Source organism: Eleginops maclovinus, chromosome 11 (genome assembly GCF_036324505.1).
Source record: "Eleginops maclovinus isolate JMC-PN-2008 ecotype Puerto Natales chromosome 11, JC_Emac_rtc_rv5, whole genome shotgun sequence".
NCBI classification, from domain to species: Eukaryota; Metazoa; Chordata; class Actinopteri; order Perciformes; family Eleginopidae; genus Eleginops; species Eleginops maclovinus.
In genome coordinates this window covers 14339516-14355782 of record NC_086359.1, presented here as the reverse complement: position 1 = coordinate 14355782, position 16267 = coordinate 14339516, and the positions used below count along the sequence as shown (strand labels likewise).

The 16267-nt window shown below is 38.3% G+C and overlaps 1 protein-coding gene across 1 annotated transcript in view; it reads left to right on the top strand.

Moving 5' to 3' along the window:
- LOC134872356 (polypeptide N-acetylgalactosaminyltransferase 10-like) overlaps window positions 1–13131 on the top strand; it is a 50173-nt gene extending 37042 nt beyond the window's left edge. Inside the window, exons 7-14 of the mRNA XM_063895630.1 lie at window positions 1722–1839; window positions 6396–6503; window positions 8821–9042; window positions 10627–10743; window positions 11138–11287; window positions 12080–12313; window positions 12480–12641; window positions 12749–13131. Of these exons, the coding sequence (XP_063751700.1) occupies window positions 1722–1839; window positions 6396–6503; window positions 8821–9042; window positions 10627–10743; window positions 11138–11287; window positions 12080–12244 (880 nt within the window). The 3' untranslated portion in view covers window positions 12245–12313; window positions 12480–12641; window positions 12749–13131. The remainder of the gene's footprint in view (window positions 1–1721; window positions 1840–6395; window positions 6504–8820; window positions 9043–10626; window positions 10744–11137; window positions 11288–12079; window positions 12314–12479; window positions 12642–12748) is intronic.
- Window positions 13132–16267: the final 3136 nt, after the last annotated feature.

The following is a 16267-nucleotide window of genomic DNA, read 5'->3' as shown; positions in this document are numbered from 1 at the left end:
TTTAACCCTTGGAGAAGGAACACTGCATATACCTGGCTATTATCACCACGGGAATAGTATCTGTGCTCAGTGCTCATGAGGCATGGGAAGACCCCTTATCGTGTCTCACTCCTGACAGTACAGCAGCTGCCCTACTTGCCTTTAATTGATCCTCCTCGGGGACGACTTTGGCGGGAGCAGACTTCCTGCTGGCCGCCTGCCTCTGACTTCTGCCTGATTAAAAGCCTGTAACTATGCCAACCTTGTGGATCTGCAAGAAAGTTACCTATTGTGATATTTCTGGACTGTAGAGGAATGCATCTTTCATAATTTTCATTGGTTGCTAGAATCAGTGTTGCATTAATTGAGTTAAAGCAAGGAATGTTGCCCTCTCAGTTAACAAAATCAGTTTTCTTCAATAATAAAAATACAGGAAATTAGCAAGCTTTGCTGCACAGACTATCATGTCACCAAAAGGTCTAAATAAATCGTTTTGGATTTGCAACCATACAACATGTATTCATGGAAAATAATGATGACGGCAAGACTTGCCAATTTTGATGATTACCCTTGCCTGACAGTATTGTTGCTACAACAACAAACATAAAGCAACGGATAGAAACCTGTTATTTATGTAAAACTGCTGTTGTCTTTAATTGTAGATTGCTAGAGAACTCCGAGATTTGGAACCAACTAAAACCACAGCTTGCAGATTTATGATTGTTTCTCGGGGAACTATAACTTGAAGTATAGGTGGTTTCCGTACAAAAAGAAAAATGAATGTACATCTGTGTGTCTGCAGCTAAAGCACACCTGAGGCAGAATAAATGGAGCAGCAGGTGCAATCAAGTACAACAGCGATACAACAGCTAACAAGCCGTGAACTCAGCGGCACAGAGCTTGTCAGACCGAAGCCACTGCGCTCTATAGCGGGTTAATTGGTTCGGCTTTGTTCAGTGCATCTTCATTATCTGGTTAGAAATTGGGCCACCATAAATACATGAACTCTGACTTGCTTTCAACGTCTCGTGTGTGTGTGTGTGTGTTTTATTCTGCAGGAGACTTGGCTTTAAAACAGATACAATGGTATCCAACATAGTCAAAGCATACATTAATAAAAACACTCATGAAGCACCATAAAATATTCCGCCTAAGACTCATACATTGTGAAGCATACAGTGTAAAACAATGTAAACAACATTGGGAACATATTGCAATGAAAATCAAAGCAAAATATTTCTGGAAGGGATGATTTAGAGCGACACTAATGGACACAATTTAGTTTGACAGGAGCTTTCAGGTTTATCAATATAAACAGCAAAGGTTTGGAACCATTTACTTTTCATGAAGTTTAGTTTTGACTGATTGTTAAGACCATCCTTTTCAGTGAAAAAAAATCACATTAGGTTACCTTGGAATATACAATCATTGAGACCTTTTGTCATTTTTTTAACAGCTTCTTCAGTTGTGATAACAAAAAGGAAGATTTAAAGGATCATTTTGGATTGTCTTCTTGCTTTGTTGGCTCTATCTTTGTTCCTACGACTCTGGTAAAGCGCTGAGTTCAAGGATATTCTTGCAATAACGTGTAAGGAAATTGTACATTTATAAATATTAATGGCAGGTGAAAAGTGGAATGTAATGCTGCCGCTCTGCAGACCAGTAGAGCAGTAAATGTAAATGGTTTAGATGCCACTGTAAAACATACTGCATGTAGTAAATCTGTTGTGTTTTTCCTGCAGGTCACCAGTAATGGCAGGTGGACTGTTTGCTGTGGACAGGAAGTGGTTCTGGGAGCTGGGAGGATACGACACGGGGCTAGAGATCTGGGGAGGGGAACAGTACGAGATTTCCTTCAAGGTAAAAATGATCAAATTGATAAATTACAAACAACTTACTAATTTAATAGTTATTTTATTTACAAATGAAAGGTTTCTGCAGATACAATTTCTTGAACCAACTGCATATTTTTCTTTATCATTCATCAAGGTAATACACTTAATTCTAATAAAATATGTCTCCTTCATCATCATGCTCTTTTCTTTTGGCCTCTGTCACATCTATAACTACAACGGTAGTCATAGAGTGCAAACCATTGTGGGTATGTCCGCCCAGTGTTTGAGATCCACTTCACAATTGAATTGATTCTTCGTTGAGAAATGACTCAAAAACATCACCTTGGCAGAGGTAATGAAAGCTTCCTGTTTCTGCTCGCTCAGGACGTTTGTTGTTCTTGCAAAACAAGGACACTCTTTGTTTTGTTTTTGAGCATCTACAGTATTTATAGTGTTCTGCTACTGTATAAATGTATTTGCTCTTCCCTCTGGCCACTTCTCTTTACTATTGTAACAAGCTGATAAAACATTACACACCTTTTTTCTGTGATCATGTTTTTTTTTTCTTTCACCCCAAATCAATGACACAGAAGGAGACTGAGATTTAATGACAGTATTTTTGAATTGTTGATTCCTTTTATTGTCTTTGTGTGTGTATCATGTACGGTGTCCTTGAGTGCCGAGAAAGGCGCCTTCAAATAAAATGTTATATTATCATTACTATAACGACATTCAAATACACTAAAGGTCCCTTTTTTGTTTTCTGATCAAATATAACAAAACATTTGTAGACACATTCATATTATTAATAGCATGCTTTGTTGCATAGCTGACCTCTATTCATTATTTTTAGGGGTCTCGTTACAGAACAATGTTCCCCGTTGTACATCAAAACAGACTTTTATACTTCTATTATTTTTAACAAAAGAAGGAATATGTTTAGTTGGTTGGCTGTTTCCTATAGGTTGTATTAACTAGGACCGGAATTTTTCTTTGACCTTTAGCAATTCGTTTTTGAGCCTAAGATTAACCAAACCTTAGCCATAGCTGTGTTGGATCATATGAATTGTATAGGCTTTTATACTGCTTTTCATCTTATAAAAGTAATTACTGAGATAATATTCCATACCAAGGTTATTACTTTTGGCCATGATCATTATGTTATTACATTTTGCTATCAGCACATGTCTAGCTGTGCCTCTTAACCCTACTTACTGCCCACAGATATTCAATTTGGTTTCCTGTTTTATTAAGATCCCCATTAGATGATACAGAGCAGAAACCCAGTCTCCTGAGGTGAAGAGATTAACAGGCTCTCATACTAATCCTTACAACCAAACTCCTGCTCCCACGGACAGCTTGCCTCAGCTGGCATACGAAACACAATCGCCTCATTGGTACAGCTAATCTCAAGCTCCATCCTGGTCACACTGGTATGGGAACATCAAGCCTTTCCAGCTCACACAGTGAATTAATGTCAGAAATACAGGGACACAGAGCCCTGTGGAAATATGACCTCACATGCCGAGCTAGCCATACAACTAATGGTGTTTTTTTCTATATTGCCACGGCAGATAGGAGATCAGTTATGCAAAAACGTTCATCATCAGATACAGGGCTGCTCTGGGGGCAGAAATAATTAAACCTCTATGGATGGAGCTATAAAAGAGTAAAAGTAAGCTACTGCTGGAAGATTTTTAAAGCGTACAAGAACAAAATGATGTTTCCTCTTTTATTCATAACTGTATGCATTCGGAAGTTTGGAAAGATATTAGGCTACTTACATAAACCCTACAGTACTAGTCAGTGATGTACTTGATAAGAGATTGTTGTGACCATGAAAATGCACTGGCTTACCAATTAGTGTTTCCATTATTACACCTTCAAACACTCCAATTGACCCAAACAATGGTGGTGACCCAAAATAAAATTTGAAATGTTTTGTATTACAAACCAACACACAAATCAACAGCTAAACCATCTTTGTTTAACAGGACATAGGGTGAGTCCATTAACCTTTAAATCACACTCCCTTTTATTACTGACTTTGGTTAGGTAATTATTATTCAAGTAGCTGAAGCAGCCATAATACCAGAGCCACTTATGTTTTATTTATTCAAAAAACATCAATAGACACGACTCCAGTTGCATTTTTAGTCAATGCTGGATTTTGTGTTGCAGCAATATGTTTTATTCATGCAGTCAAAGTGAGTTCTGTTGTTCTGTAGTTTCTCTCTATCGGGCGAGCTGAGCAGCTACACTTGTGTGTAGAGAAGTCTCAAATGATAGGGGAGCAAGGAGTTTTAATACGGCTGCAGAAAAGGGCCCCAGACCTACCGGACTTGACTATCTAAGGAGAATATATGTTTGTTGTGAGAAAGGTCACTAAAACCTTTGGGAACATCCTCTTGGGACCATAGTACTTAACTGCATGTACTTTTTCTTAATCCCCTACATCCCCAGCTAATAAACCTCAATCATATTCCTTTTTTTTATCCTTAACCTTGGCAACTGACAGGTTCTCACTCACAACTAGACAAATACCGATGGCTTTGTCAGTGACCGAACTGCTTCAAATAAAAATAACAGAATCCGTCAGTTTATCAAGTTTCATGAAGGGATGCTACTTTATGTTTATTGCATGCATTTTTACAAGATAAACGCAATAGTTAATAAGAACAACAGTCTGTGCTGTTTACAAGCATTTATCTTTTAAATAAAATAAAGGTTGTCTTGTTTGTTTTTTGTGTTACTATGAGCAACACAACTTCTAGGTAAGGTTTCAGAAAAGACAAATGTTTTGGCTAAGATCAATTTGCATTTTGTTAAACAATATGTAAAGTAAGGACATGAATTGCGGTCATCGTTTTTAATTGGAACGTATCTACATAGCACTTTCAGTCTCCCTGACCCCTGAAAGCACATATACAGCATTCCCCTATTTACACACACTTGCGGAAGCAGAGGTGACCATACAAGGGGACGCCTTCTCATGGAGACTTATTTGGAAAAGTGCCGTATATGTCTGACCTTGTTGTCACAACGGATTGAGTCTTTTCTTCTGCTTATGCGATCGTACTTCATTCAAAACAAATAGCTCAGCCAGTGTAAACACCTACGCTTTTTTCCCCTTTTTTCTATAAAGTTCAAGGCTGCCCTCCTGTTAGGTCACACATAATGCCACGTAACCTCTATTGATTATAAGGTTGCTGTTATGTTTATTAGATATAGTGTGTAGGGCCATCTGTTCACACATGTAAATGTGTTGAACTCAATCGAAAGTCAGGCCATGGCAAGTGGATATGAGATGGACTACTTCCTTTACTGCCCCTTCGAACCCTTTGTTGTATGTTATTATCCCTTGAAATCATATGTAAAATATCTATATGTTATGTTTCATCATTCTCCTCCCCATGTTCATGAACTCGCACTAGATTTAGCATGCCTGTAACCTTCAAATGGCTTTAAACGTACTGTACATTATAAGGGCTTCACTATAAGACAGAAACAGGAAGAACAACCCTACATCTCTTTAAGCTGGTTTGTTTTCATGTTTAAATCCATCTTTTCATTTCACTCCGTTTTATATTTTGCTATTGTTTTTAAACAATACCCCTTTTTTTCTCCATCTCGCCTGCTGTCTCTCATTGTCTTCCCCTTCATTGCCACCCTTTCTTTCTAAAGGTTTATTTTCAACCAAGAAAGCCAAGAAAGGGAATTATCTCTTTTGTCATTATTGGAGGTTTAAAAAGATAAGCCACTGCTAGATGTCTCTTTATGTGTAATTGAAAAGGGAAATAAACCATGTACAATAACTGTTAAAGAAGGATTATTTTTTAACTAAACACAAGCACATTATGGTGCTTAGAATATATTGAATTTCCTGATATAATTCTAATATTTCAACAAGACACCATGCCTTTTTTGCTTGAAAAATCTTTTGTGCATTTGCCATAAGCTAAATGTATACGCTGTAATTCCAAGTTCATATTTGTAAATTCTGCCTCTATTGTGACATGCATACAGGCTTTAATCATCAAAAAGGTCTTTATCTTTTTCAGACTGCCTGTGCTGCAGCCCCTTTTTTCACCTTCTGTCTAAAACAGAACCCAGTCTGCTCTGATTGGTTAGCTGGCCTGCTCTGTTGTGATTGGTAAACCACTTAGAGATGCCCCATCCCTTAGCCTATTGCGTACCACTAATCTAGCTCAAGAAGTGATTTATGCTTTCTCTAATCTGACCCTGCTGCTCAGGTGAAGTGAGGTCCCCTTCATATCTTAATATGTTTGTGGTGTCTTCTCTTCCCTGCTATCTTTCCTTTTAATCTGTATTGCCTCTCCCTTCAAAATACACTCTTCTCTCCTTTAAGTCTCTCAGGATTTATAAGCCTGTTAGAACCACTGTACTTCATGCCTCTTTCTTCTTTGCCATCAATCTCCTGCTCATCTCCTTGATCGTCTCCTTACCTCACCTTTCTTCTAACTTTCCACAACTTTGAATGTTTAGGTGGACAAAGTTTCTATATGCATGGATATCCGTCTGATAAAAAGATCTTCCTCTCTTTTCTACATGTCCCTGTAGGTGTGGATGTGTGGTGGTCGGATGGAGGACATTCCTTGCTCGAGGGTAGGACACATCTACAGGAAGTACGTCCCATACAAAGTCCCTGGTGGGATCAGCTTGGCGAAGGTAATTCTTCACACTGTACTGTATGCCTTCACGGTTCATGACAAAATACAGTACAGCAGATCAGTCACAGACTTTCTGTGTACTATAACAGTCTACAGCAGGGGTGCAGTGTCAGTACATTGCTGTCTATTCTGTATTATTCACCACAGAACATTGGATACAATGATATTGTAAGTTAGAAAAATCTATTAGAAGGATAGTAGCTCTAAACAAAAGGATAATGGATCATTTTTTGCTGATAAATTCAGGGCCTATGTTTTATAATCATATAGTATAACAAGATGGGACAATTGCAGTGTGACACTTGAGTCACCCTTTTTTTTACGTTACACATTCATGAAGTTTGAGGGCTTAAAAGTGATCAAAAAAATATTGGTAAAAATGTATGCTGCAGAGATATCTAGAAAGTGCCTTCTGTTGACGAAACTTTAAAACACTTGATCTTAGGCTACCAATAGTGCAGCTCAATATTGTCTTTTTTTATTGGACAGTGCCAGCCTTATAAAATCCACATTGTTAAAATGCATCGTTCCAAGTCTGTAAAGCTGTTCATTAATAAAAAAGGAAATTGTCATATCCAATCCAAGGCTTAACCCTCATACCATCTTCAGGGGTTGTTTTGTAACCCTTAAAAACACATCATAGTTTCACATGCTGATTGGCAAGAAGAAGTGATAATAATACTGTTATTTGTTACTGGAGAACTGGTTCTTTTTTACATGTTCCATCTATCTGGTCTGAATAATACAAATTCTTTATCAGGTCTTATGAAATGTATGAATGGCAGAGACTCCCTAGCTCATTAAAAGCAGCAACACATTTGAACGTGTTGATAAGAGTCTTAATTTACAGTATTCACAGTTCCTATTTGTGTCTTTTGAAAAAGTTCTTATCTGTAAGGTTCTTTTTTGAACAATACATTAAGCAAAATCAAATTATGCTCTTGCGAAATTAAAAAGGCCATCTTATCAGCAACAGAGATATATTTATTATTTGTTTCTGCAGTATTCACACACAGGGATGTTCAGCATTTAAATTAGAGTTTTATTCAGTCTACAAAACCAGAATAAAAATAGCATTGTTGGCTTTTGTGTGAAGTATGGCTTGATGTGAAACCAAATATACTTCAGCTCAGGACATTTTTGGCTATTGGGGTACAGGGATTTGGAAAATACATTTTCATGCAAACATGCACACACACACACACACACACACACACACACACACACACACACACACACACACACACACACACACACACACACACACACACACACACACACACACACACACACACACACACAGACAGCACAACATAAAAAGAACTTCTGTGTCCTTGAATAGCACTGAACAATGAAACTGAACAGAAATAAACTGAATACATTAACTTATGAGACGAAGAGAATGATCTCATTAAGCTAAAGTAGACAAATAAAGGGCTAGATAAACATACATAAGCAATGTACCCTCACAAACACGTATAGTACACGCGTCTTACTGTGAGCTAGTCTTACAGTGGGGCAGTATAATAAAATGGTATAATTGTCTTTCGTATAACCTCTACTGAGTACCCTTCTCCATTCTGAAGAGCACTTTACAGTCGACTCAACTCTACAAACAAAAGACCACCAGACGATAAAGGCAGCACTATGCAGTGTGTTCAGTATATACAACGTATACCGGTTGCAGGTGTTACTGTGAAGAATGAGCTTAAGTTTCTTTGTTCCTTGCTTCAAAGTAGCTACACGGAATAGGAAATTGTCTATAAGTGCTCAATCCTCCAGGGTGTATCCTAACATTCATTCTGTATGCCTCTGCTGCACCTGGAACTCGCCTCAGTATGCAACTGAAGGGAGCCGGCCTTTGTTTTGACTTAAAACCGTGACCTCAGTAGAATTCTAATAGTTCTAAATCAACCTGATCATGAGTGATGAAAGAAAACATTTATATAAAGATACTGCAAATAAAGGAAGTCTTGCTCCCTGCCTACATGTGAAACAGCTGTAAGGATTTATACATTGTATTTGGTATCATTCTACTAATGTTTTCTATCTGATCAAAGTGCTACGGTACAAATCAACAAGGTCAACTCAGGCTCTGTAAGATCTGTGAGGAAAAAGAAACAGTGCTAAAAGCAGGCTATCCAAACCATTATGTGCAGAAAACAGTCCAAAGAGGTTCCAAAACAAATCATCTTTAATGCCAGGAACTGTCGGATCTTGAGTGTATTTGTGGGAATTTAAATGCCTGCTAAGAAAACACCTCTGTAGTGAATGAATACACAGTTTCTTGCTGACTCTCTACTTGTGTTTATTAGAACTTAAAACGTGTGGCAGAGGTGTGGATGGATGAATACGCCGAATATGTGTACCAGCGTCGGCCTGAGTACCGCCACCTGTCAGCAGGCGACATGACAGCCCAGAAGGAGCTGAGGAACCACCTCAACTGCAAGAGCTTTAAATGGTTTATGAGCAATGTGGCCTGGGATCTGCCCAAACACTACCCAATGGTGGAGCCTCCGGCAGCTGCATGGGGAGAGGTAAGGATTAGTTTACAAAACTCGGATGGATAAGTTATTAGAAAGTACCACATATATAGTTCCTGAACAGCAACAGTTAATTAAACTTTATCTGCAGAGCACATTTTTGCATTGTAGTGATGTAATGCACACCTGACTGACAGGCGCCTGGGAGAATGAAGTCATCTTAAAATAAGGCAATGTACTCCCATCCACTCTCAGCACTAACAGGATTGTTAAAAGTTAGTTCAAACTTTGCAATAGTTCAGAAATAAAAAATAGGAAGAAATGGATGTTAACTGCTCATTAGCTTAGAGAGAAGTTTAAACTGTGTTTTTATCCTCTGTTGGAAAATGTCAGCAGTTTCTAGTTCCCCTTAAATAATACGGAACACTTTTTTAAATGCCTAAAGGCTACTTCCCCATCTCTGTGTCTCAGAAGACAAAACAGTCTAAAGTTAATGTACTCACCATGACCATACTGTGAACTTGTTCATATTCAACACAAGTTACAGAAGTACATTATTCACAGATCTATGTAGCTCACCCTTTATTTTTCCTTTGATCATTACAGAGATTAACTTAAAAGTATGTATGTATCATATGTATGTGATCTGCAATGAGCAAATGTACTGCACTAGTCAAAATAAGGTGAGTGGATGCTGTAGTGGTTGACACAGGCAGGAAAACTCTACTGATAATACTTAAGAAGAGTTAATTCTGTTACTGTGTGCAAGGTATGTAACTTTAGAGGGTTTAAAACAGACACTAAATAAGTGATGCTATAGAGTGCACTGGATAAAAAGGCGATCGGAATTCAACACAGGAATGTTTACTTTTAAAAATATAAATGACCGGAGTTTTCTTTTAGCAAAATCCTCAGTGGTATCACTAAAAAAAAACAGTGATGAAACCTGTTTGCAATACAACAGAACTGCATACTGCAGCTATCATCAAAGCATCTTGGGTGCACACCCAGGGGCCAAACATGCCTTGGGCCCTTCCAAGGATACAAGAAAAAACAACAACATCGAACTTCATCAGAACAAAACCACAGCACATAGTACTCTTTGAGTTGTGAATTAAAAAATAAAATGTGTGGAAGCAATATCCAAAAACAAAGTCCTTGCCATCGCAGCCCAGGTTTCAAGACCGACCCATATCACTTTGCTGCCTTTCTACCCCTTTCTACCCCTTTAATACCCCTTAAGTTATCATTAAAGGTAAGAAAATAAAGACAGGTGTAATCAAATCATTGTACAGTAGGGGTACTATTAAGAGTAAATATACAGTGCAATAGAGTTATGTTATACATAGTCAGTATGTCATTTTAAAGCTGTAAAGTAACAAGAAACAAATGGAGAAATACGGAAGGAAACGCTAACCAAACAGTCCCCCAGCCCCCTCAACACATGGGATCTGTGATAAATCCATGTGTCAGGTTGGGACTGAATAAAGTAAAAAAACAGGGCCCCTTAAATGCCTCATTTGCAAAGTCGTGGCTGGAATGATAAAAACATGTAATGAGACCTATGTGATAATACAAAACAAAAAAAGAAAGCAGTTTTTTTGTGGCTCCACATGATTTTGTGTTTATGTTTTGTAGATACGGAATGTGGCCAGTGGGATGTGCATGGAGATCAAACACTTTGTGTCAGGGAGCCCCATCCGCCTGGAGAGCTGTGTGAAAGGGAGGGGCGAGGTGGCATGGAGTCATGGACAGGTGAGGGTAATTTAATACACAAGGTCTTAATATCCCAACCTTGGGTGCAATCAGCTGCACTAGTGAGGATGTCGGTTCAATATCTTTAAACTGGAACATTTCACTGAATGGATTGACAAAAACACTTTGTACTGATTCAACTTCCGTTTGATATTTACTTCAGTATTTGTTCAAAATGTGCCTTTGGGATTTGCATTTCGTTTGACCCCGATCATTTTGATTTCATTCAGCCTGCTTTACAATCTGTACCAGGTCACACACTAGCCTCATATCCTCAATTCAAAAGTATAATTCCACAAAGAAACACTGTGATAGGGCAAATGGAAAATGTGGAAGAGCAACAGAGGACGAAACAGTGTGATGTGTTTTTACAGTTAAGATGTGTACCCTGCAGGTGTTAACATTTGGTTGGAGGGAGGATATTCGAGTGGGTGACCCCATGCACACAAGGAAGGTCTGCTTCGATGCCGTCTCTCACAACAGCCTTGTCACCCTTTATGACTGTCACGGCATGAAGGGCAACCAGCTGTGGCGCTACAGAGAGGTACGAGAGAGGAAAATGGAGGGAATAAAATACATCAAATTGTTATTTACAGCTGCATCATGTTGTCAGCCTTCAAACGGTGCTGCTGTTGAAATTGCTTTGGTCATATAAGCATCATTTGAGTCAGTTTATGACTCATTTCATCATAATGTTGGCCATCTGGTTAACATTTACTGTAATTAAATGAATGTGCAGGAAAGTTGCAGAATGCATAAAGAGCAAACGTTACCCTACCCCTGTTCCTGTTTCTTAAAAGCCTGTCTGTGATGTGATTATACCGTCGTTAAGCTTCCTCTTTTGGCACCTTTTGTTATTTGTGTATAATGGATCAACTCTGGGGAATCTATTTCTGTACATACATACACATTCAGCAGCAAGAGGGAAATACTTCAATATTTTTTTTGAGATTTTTGGGCAAATGATTAAACATTTAAGCTAAATCCTGACCTCATTAGTTTTCATAAACCCCTGGGGTATTCTTGTCAAACTCAAAGGTAATATTTTCTACCAAGGTTCTTCAAAATGATATTCCCTTGTGAAACTGTGTGAGTGGGTCCACTGACCTTTTTTCTTTATTTTGGTTAGATATTTGTATTGCTTATTGCAATATCAAATGGTCCTGGAACAGCAAAAAAAGAAAAGATAAAATAAGATAAAATCAAATAACAACCACTATTGATGAACAAAAACGTTTTTGAAAGAAGTGTGGGTTGAGTGGTATAAAATGGTTCAATAATCACAGTAATTGTTTGTATGAATAGGCCTGTTCTCTCTGTACTCTCCTTCCTCCAGGATAAAAGTCTGTACCATCCCGTCAGTAACAGCTGTATTGACAGCAGCCCAAGTGAGCGCCGAGTCTTCATGAACACGTGCGACCCATCCACTCTCAGCCAGCAGTGGCTGTTTGAGAAAACCAACGCCACCGTGCTGGAGCACTTCAACCGAGGTGCCAACTGAGGCCACTGGTCGTTGAGATGAAACGTCTTCCAAAGAAAAAATACACAAAATGATGATCACCTTGATCAGGTTAATGATACATTTATTTGACCCTGCTTTCTCAGGAACCAAATGGTGCTCTCAATCATTTAGTAATCTTTGTTATGTATCAGCTTTTTAAACTAAAAACATTGTTTAAGGTTCTGTTAGCTTCCTTTACATTCAACCTGGTTCACTGTTTGTTTGTTTTTTTCAGATAAGAATGGAAGCTACAGGTGAATACTGTGCTGCTTCGGTAGTATTCTCTGTGGTACAGCAGAAATCCAGTGTGCCGGCCAAGAGCAGTAGAGCTGGTCGGACCACACGCAGCAACACTCAGAAAACAATCATTCAGCATGAGATTTTGATGAGGAAGAAGGTAAAAGAAAGACAGACTTACCTGACACACTGTCAGCCAATTACTCATTTAAAAATACCTGAAGAAAAAAATATTTCATTGATTGTGTGTATTTTGTTATTCCCTAGGCTGGGAAAAAAAACATGGTGAAGCCTGTTTGCCTGTGGAAACCCAGGAAACACAGAGCTCTTACAGACTGAAGGTTGGACCTTAAATATTTCCAAGAGTGAAAAACACAAACTCTGCTGGATTTAATGGATTGCCTTTTCTTTGGCCTTTTTTTCACCTTGTGATCTTCAATTGTTGCCTTAATTATTCCAATGATGGGAAATACCTGCTCCTACTCTTTCATCCAAGGTTCCAAAAAGACATATGATGAGATTCTTTGTGCAAGCCAGAACTCTATGGAACCTGGAAAAAACTGCCAAACGCCCTTAAAGCAATTACTCCTGCAGTGTGCAGATGAATTGCTTTTATAAAATGAACACAATCTTGTACAGACTCGTCTTTAAAGTGCATTTTTTCTACTGAACAATAAAGCAACAAAATTACACAGGTATGTCCATATTTATCTCGAGTTGATTATAATAGTTGAATGATTTCCTTTTGTTCTGTCGGTCGTTTTATAGTTAATCTGTTCAGATTCCTTAGAGAGAAGTATTCGCCGCCTTCCAGTTGTTTTACTTTATATTCGCACACCATATATTACTCGCTAGTATAATGTGTATATACCTAGAGCTATACTTCTCGACATTAACTAAACACGTAGGTCATCAGATCTAAAGATAACTTAATCCACAGAAAAAACATGTACGGTATGATCAAATGAGGATTACTAATATTTACCGTATCATCATACATGCTACATGTGCTGTATGCACATCCCATGCATTGTATAACTGACCATTCCGGTCCTTCAAATCGACACTTATGAGCAAAGACGTCTTATCGGAAATCTGATAAAACTAAGGTCACACAAACCCATCATCTCTGCTCAGTCTGTGGAGGAAACCTGTACAGCAAGATAATATTCCCCTTCAAAGGACAGCAGCTGCAGAGGCCCAAAGATCATTTGCCACTTTCTACTTTTTATTGACAAAGTGAGTGATCAACCTGTGTGGCATTCAAGTCTGTGGATCTTATTATCGTTTAATGCCTAAAAAGTCTACCCAACAAACAATGCAGCCACTAAAGAAATGGCTCATCCATTTTAGTTTTGCACAATCTCTAATTACCAGATATTATGTTTACATCCCCTGGCCTTCATTTATGAATACACATAATGACATTCCAGAGGTAAGCATATTGGAAATCCACTTCATACCCCCTTATTTACTAGCCCTTAGCTCCAACCTACAGCTGCCCAAAATGGAGGATTCAACACTTGAGACATGAGAGGTAAAAGGATATCTGCATCATATGAAAGAGGAAAAAAAATGGCGTAATGAAACTGTTGGAACTGTTCATTTCAGAGGCCTAACCGTAACCCTACACCAACTATCTGGAGAGTTACATAATTTGTTAGGGTTAAGGTACAATTAAAATAATACAGATCCTCGCCATTAAACAATACCATCTGTACTTCAATGAATCAAGGCGTGATGCCATTTATTCTTTTTCTTGCATATCTTCCCGGCAAATCGGTAATCCAGAGATGGAGAAAAATTGTCATTAATAAAAGTAAATGGCCAGGTCTACCATAAACAAAACTATCAAAAGGTATCATCATACAACCCTTGCTGTATAATCCAAGATCACTGAAATCTACTACAGTTTTTTTTCCTACAGAAGGAATTCAAGGTTAAATATTTGATGTCAGACTTAATGATCGATTGTATTGGATGAATGAAATTGCACATGTTCAAATCACTAAGGATATAAACATTCGAAAGCCTGGAGGCTTTTTTTCAACTGTCGTCCTCTACATTTAACACAAAACTAGATAAAACACACAACAAGACAGCAAATGCAGACAATACCAACAACATAAATAACACATTTGTGGTTGTGCTGCTCCAAATAAATCCGAAGTGAAGTTTTGATTGAATAGAATATTGCCACTCACTTTTCTGCTCATCACATTGAGTGCATTTGAAAAGATCTGTGACTGAAACGTTGACATCTCAAGCCCTAAACAAATACAGAAGCAATCAAACGGAAATGTATGGTAATTTACACAATAACTTGCTCTGGAGCTGTATGTGTAATGCACTGTGTTGAGTCAATTTTACAAAGGGGGAGACATCCGCTGTCACGCAAATACTATTTCTAACACATCCAGCACCCCATTCACCTCGATGATATTATGACCCTACAAATTGCACCCACTCCTTTTGATGTGCTTGAACACCAGACAGCATGAAATGAAAAATAGATGCAAGCTGAAACAAAAAATGGCAAATTGAATTCTAACTGAAAAATTAAAGTCAACTTGTATCTTTCATAAAAGTGAAGTATTTTTTGCAGAAATAGGACAAGATGAAAAGCAAATATCAAGCATGTGTAGCCAGGCTAACCTAAGTATTAGTCGCATGCACAAGATAAGACTGAAAGAGTCCTTTAAATGAACTATGAAATGACTACTAGTGAAAGTGCAGTTTCTCTCTCTGGGGAATGAATTGGTACAAGTCTGACTAATAACCAAACGCTCTTCCTGGCTTCGGATTGGCTCAGTCTAAAGAACGGTGACAGGCCTGCTCTGCTCGTAACATCAGTTGAATAATTACAGCTAACCTCCTTCTCCACAGGGCTTCGCTGCTATAAACGGCCCCGCTGTCAAACACTAATGGAAAATCACAGCCATGGCAGTGTGGAAGTGGCAGGCTTGAGTCACCGGGGACCCGGGTGGACGTATTCGGGTCAAATCCTTTAACAGACGTTGGTGTTTAAAAAGGCAGATTGGAGCTGTGTCCACAAGAGTATTTTGTAAGGGGACTACTTTTTTGTATAGATTTCAGTCAAAAGTCATTGGAATTCCGCCTTTTGTCAAAAAAACTAATATGCACATCAAATTATTTCATTTTTCTTAAAGGAAAACCAGCAGTCTGAGACACATCACAACACGCAGCAGCTCACATCGGATTTCTAACTTTCTCTCTTCTGATGTTGCTTACAGAAAGAGCAATGAGAAAAAGCAAAAATGTGTTTGCAGATGTGATAATAATTCCTTTACACAACCTCTTTCAAAACACTCTTGGTCCTCCTCACCTATGCTATGTTTACCATCCTAATTGCTTTCCATTCATCTCTGTGCCCCTGCATGCTAAGCTATCAAACACAGACACACCAACCTAATTTTCCTCTTCCATTCATATACAAAATAAGATGGTGCTGCACATCAGCATGAATGATAATTTGTTTTTAACAGTAAAAAAAAAAGAAGAATACTCATACTGACATATTCACGGTCCTCAGCTACTAAGTTTCAGACTCAGGTGACTCGTATAACCCTAAAGCTATCAACAATTTGTATGCATGAACAAAGAGTTACTTTATTGTGCCCTCCTAATATGTTGTTTCGTCATGGTTTTCAAAATCATAGTCAAATTTGAGCATTTAAGTCCTTTCCTCCGCTTTAACATCACTGCTAGATTTTTACAATCATCCTTTTGGCTTGGAAGAGAACATTTTCTTTTTCCTCTCCCCAG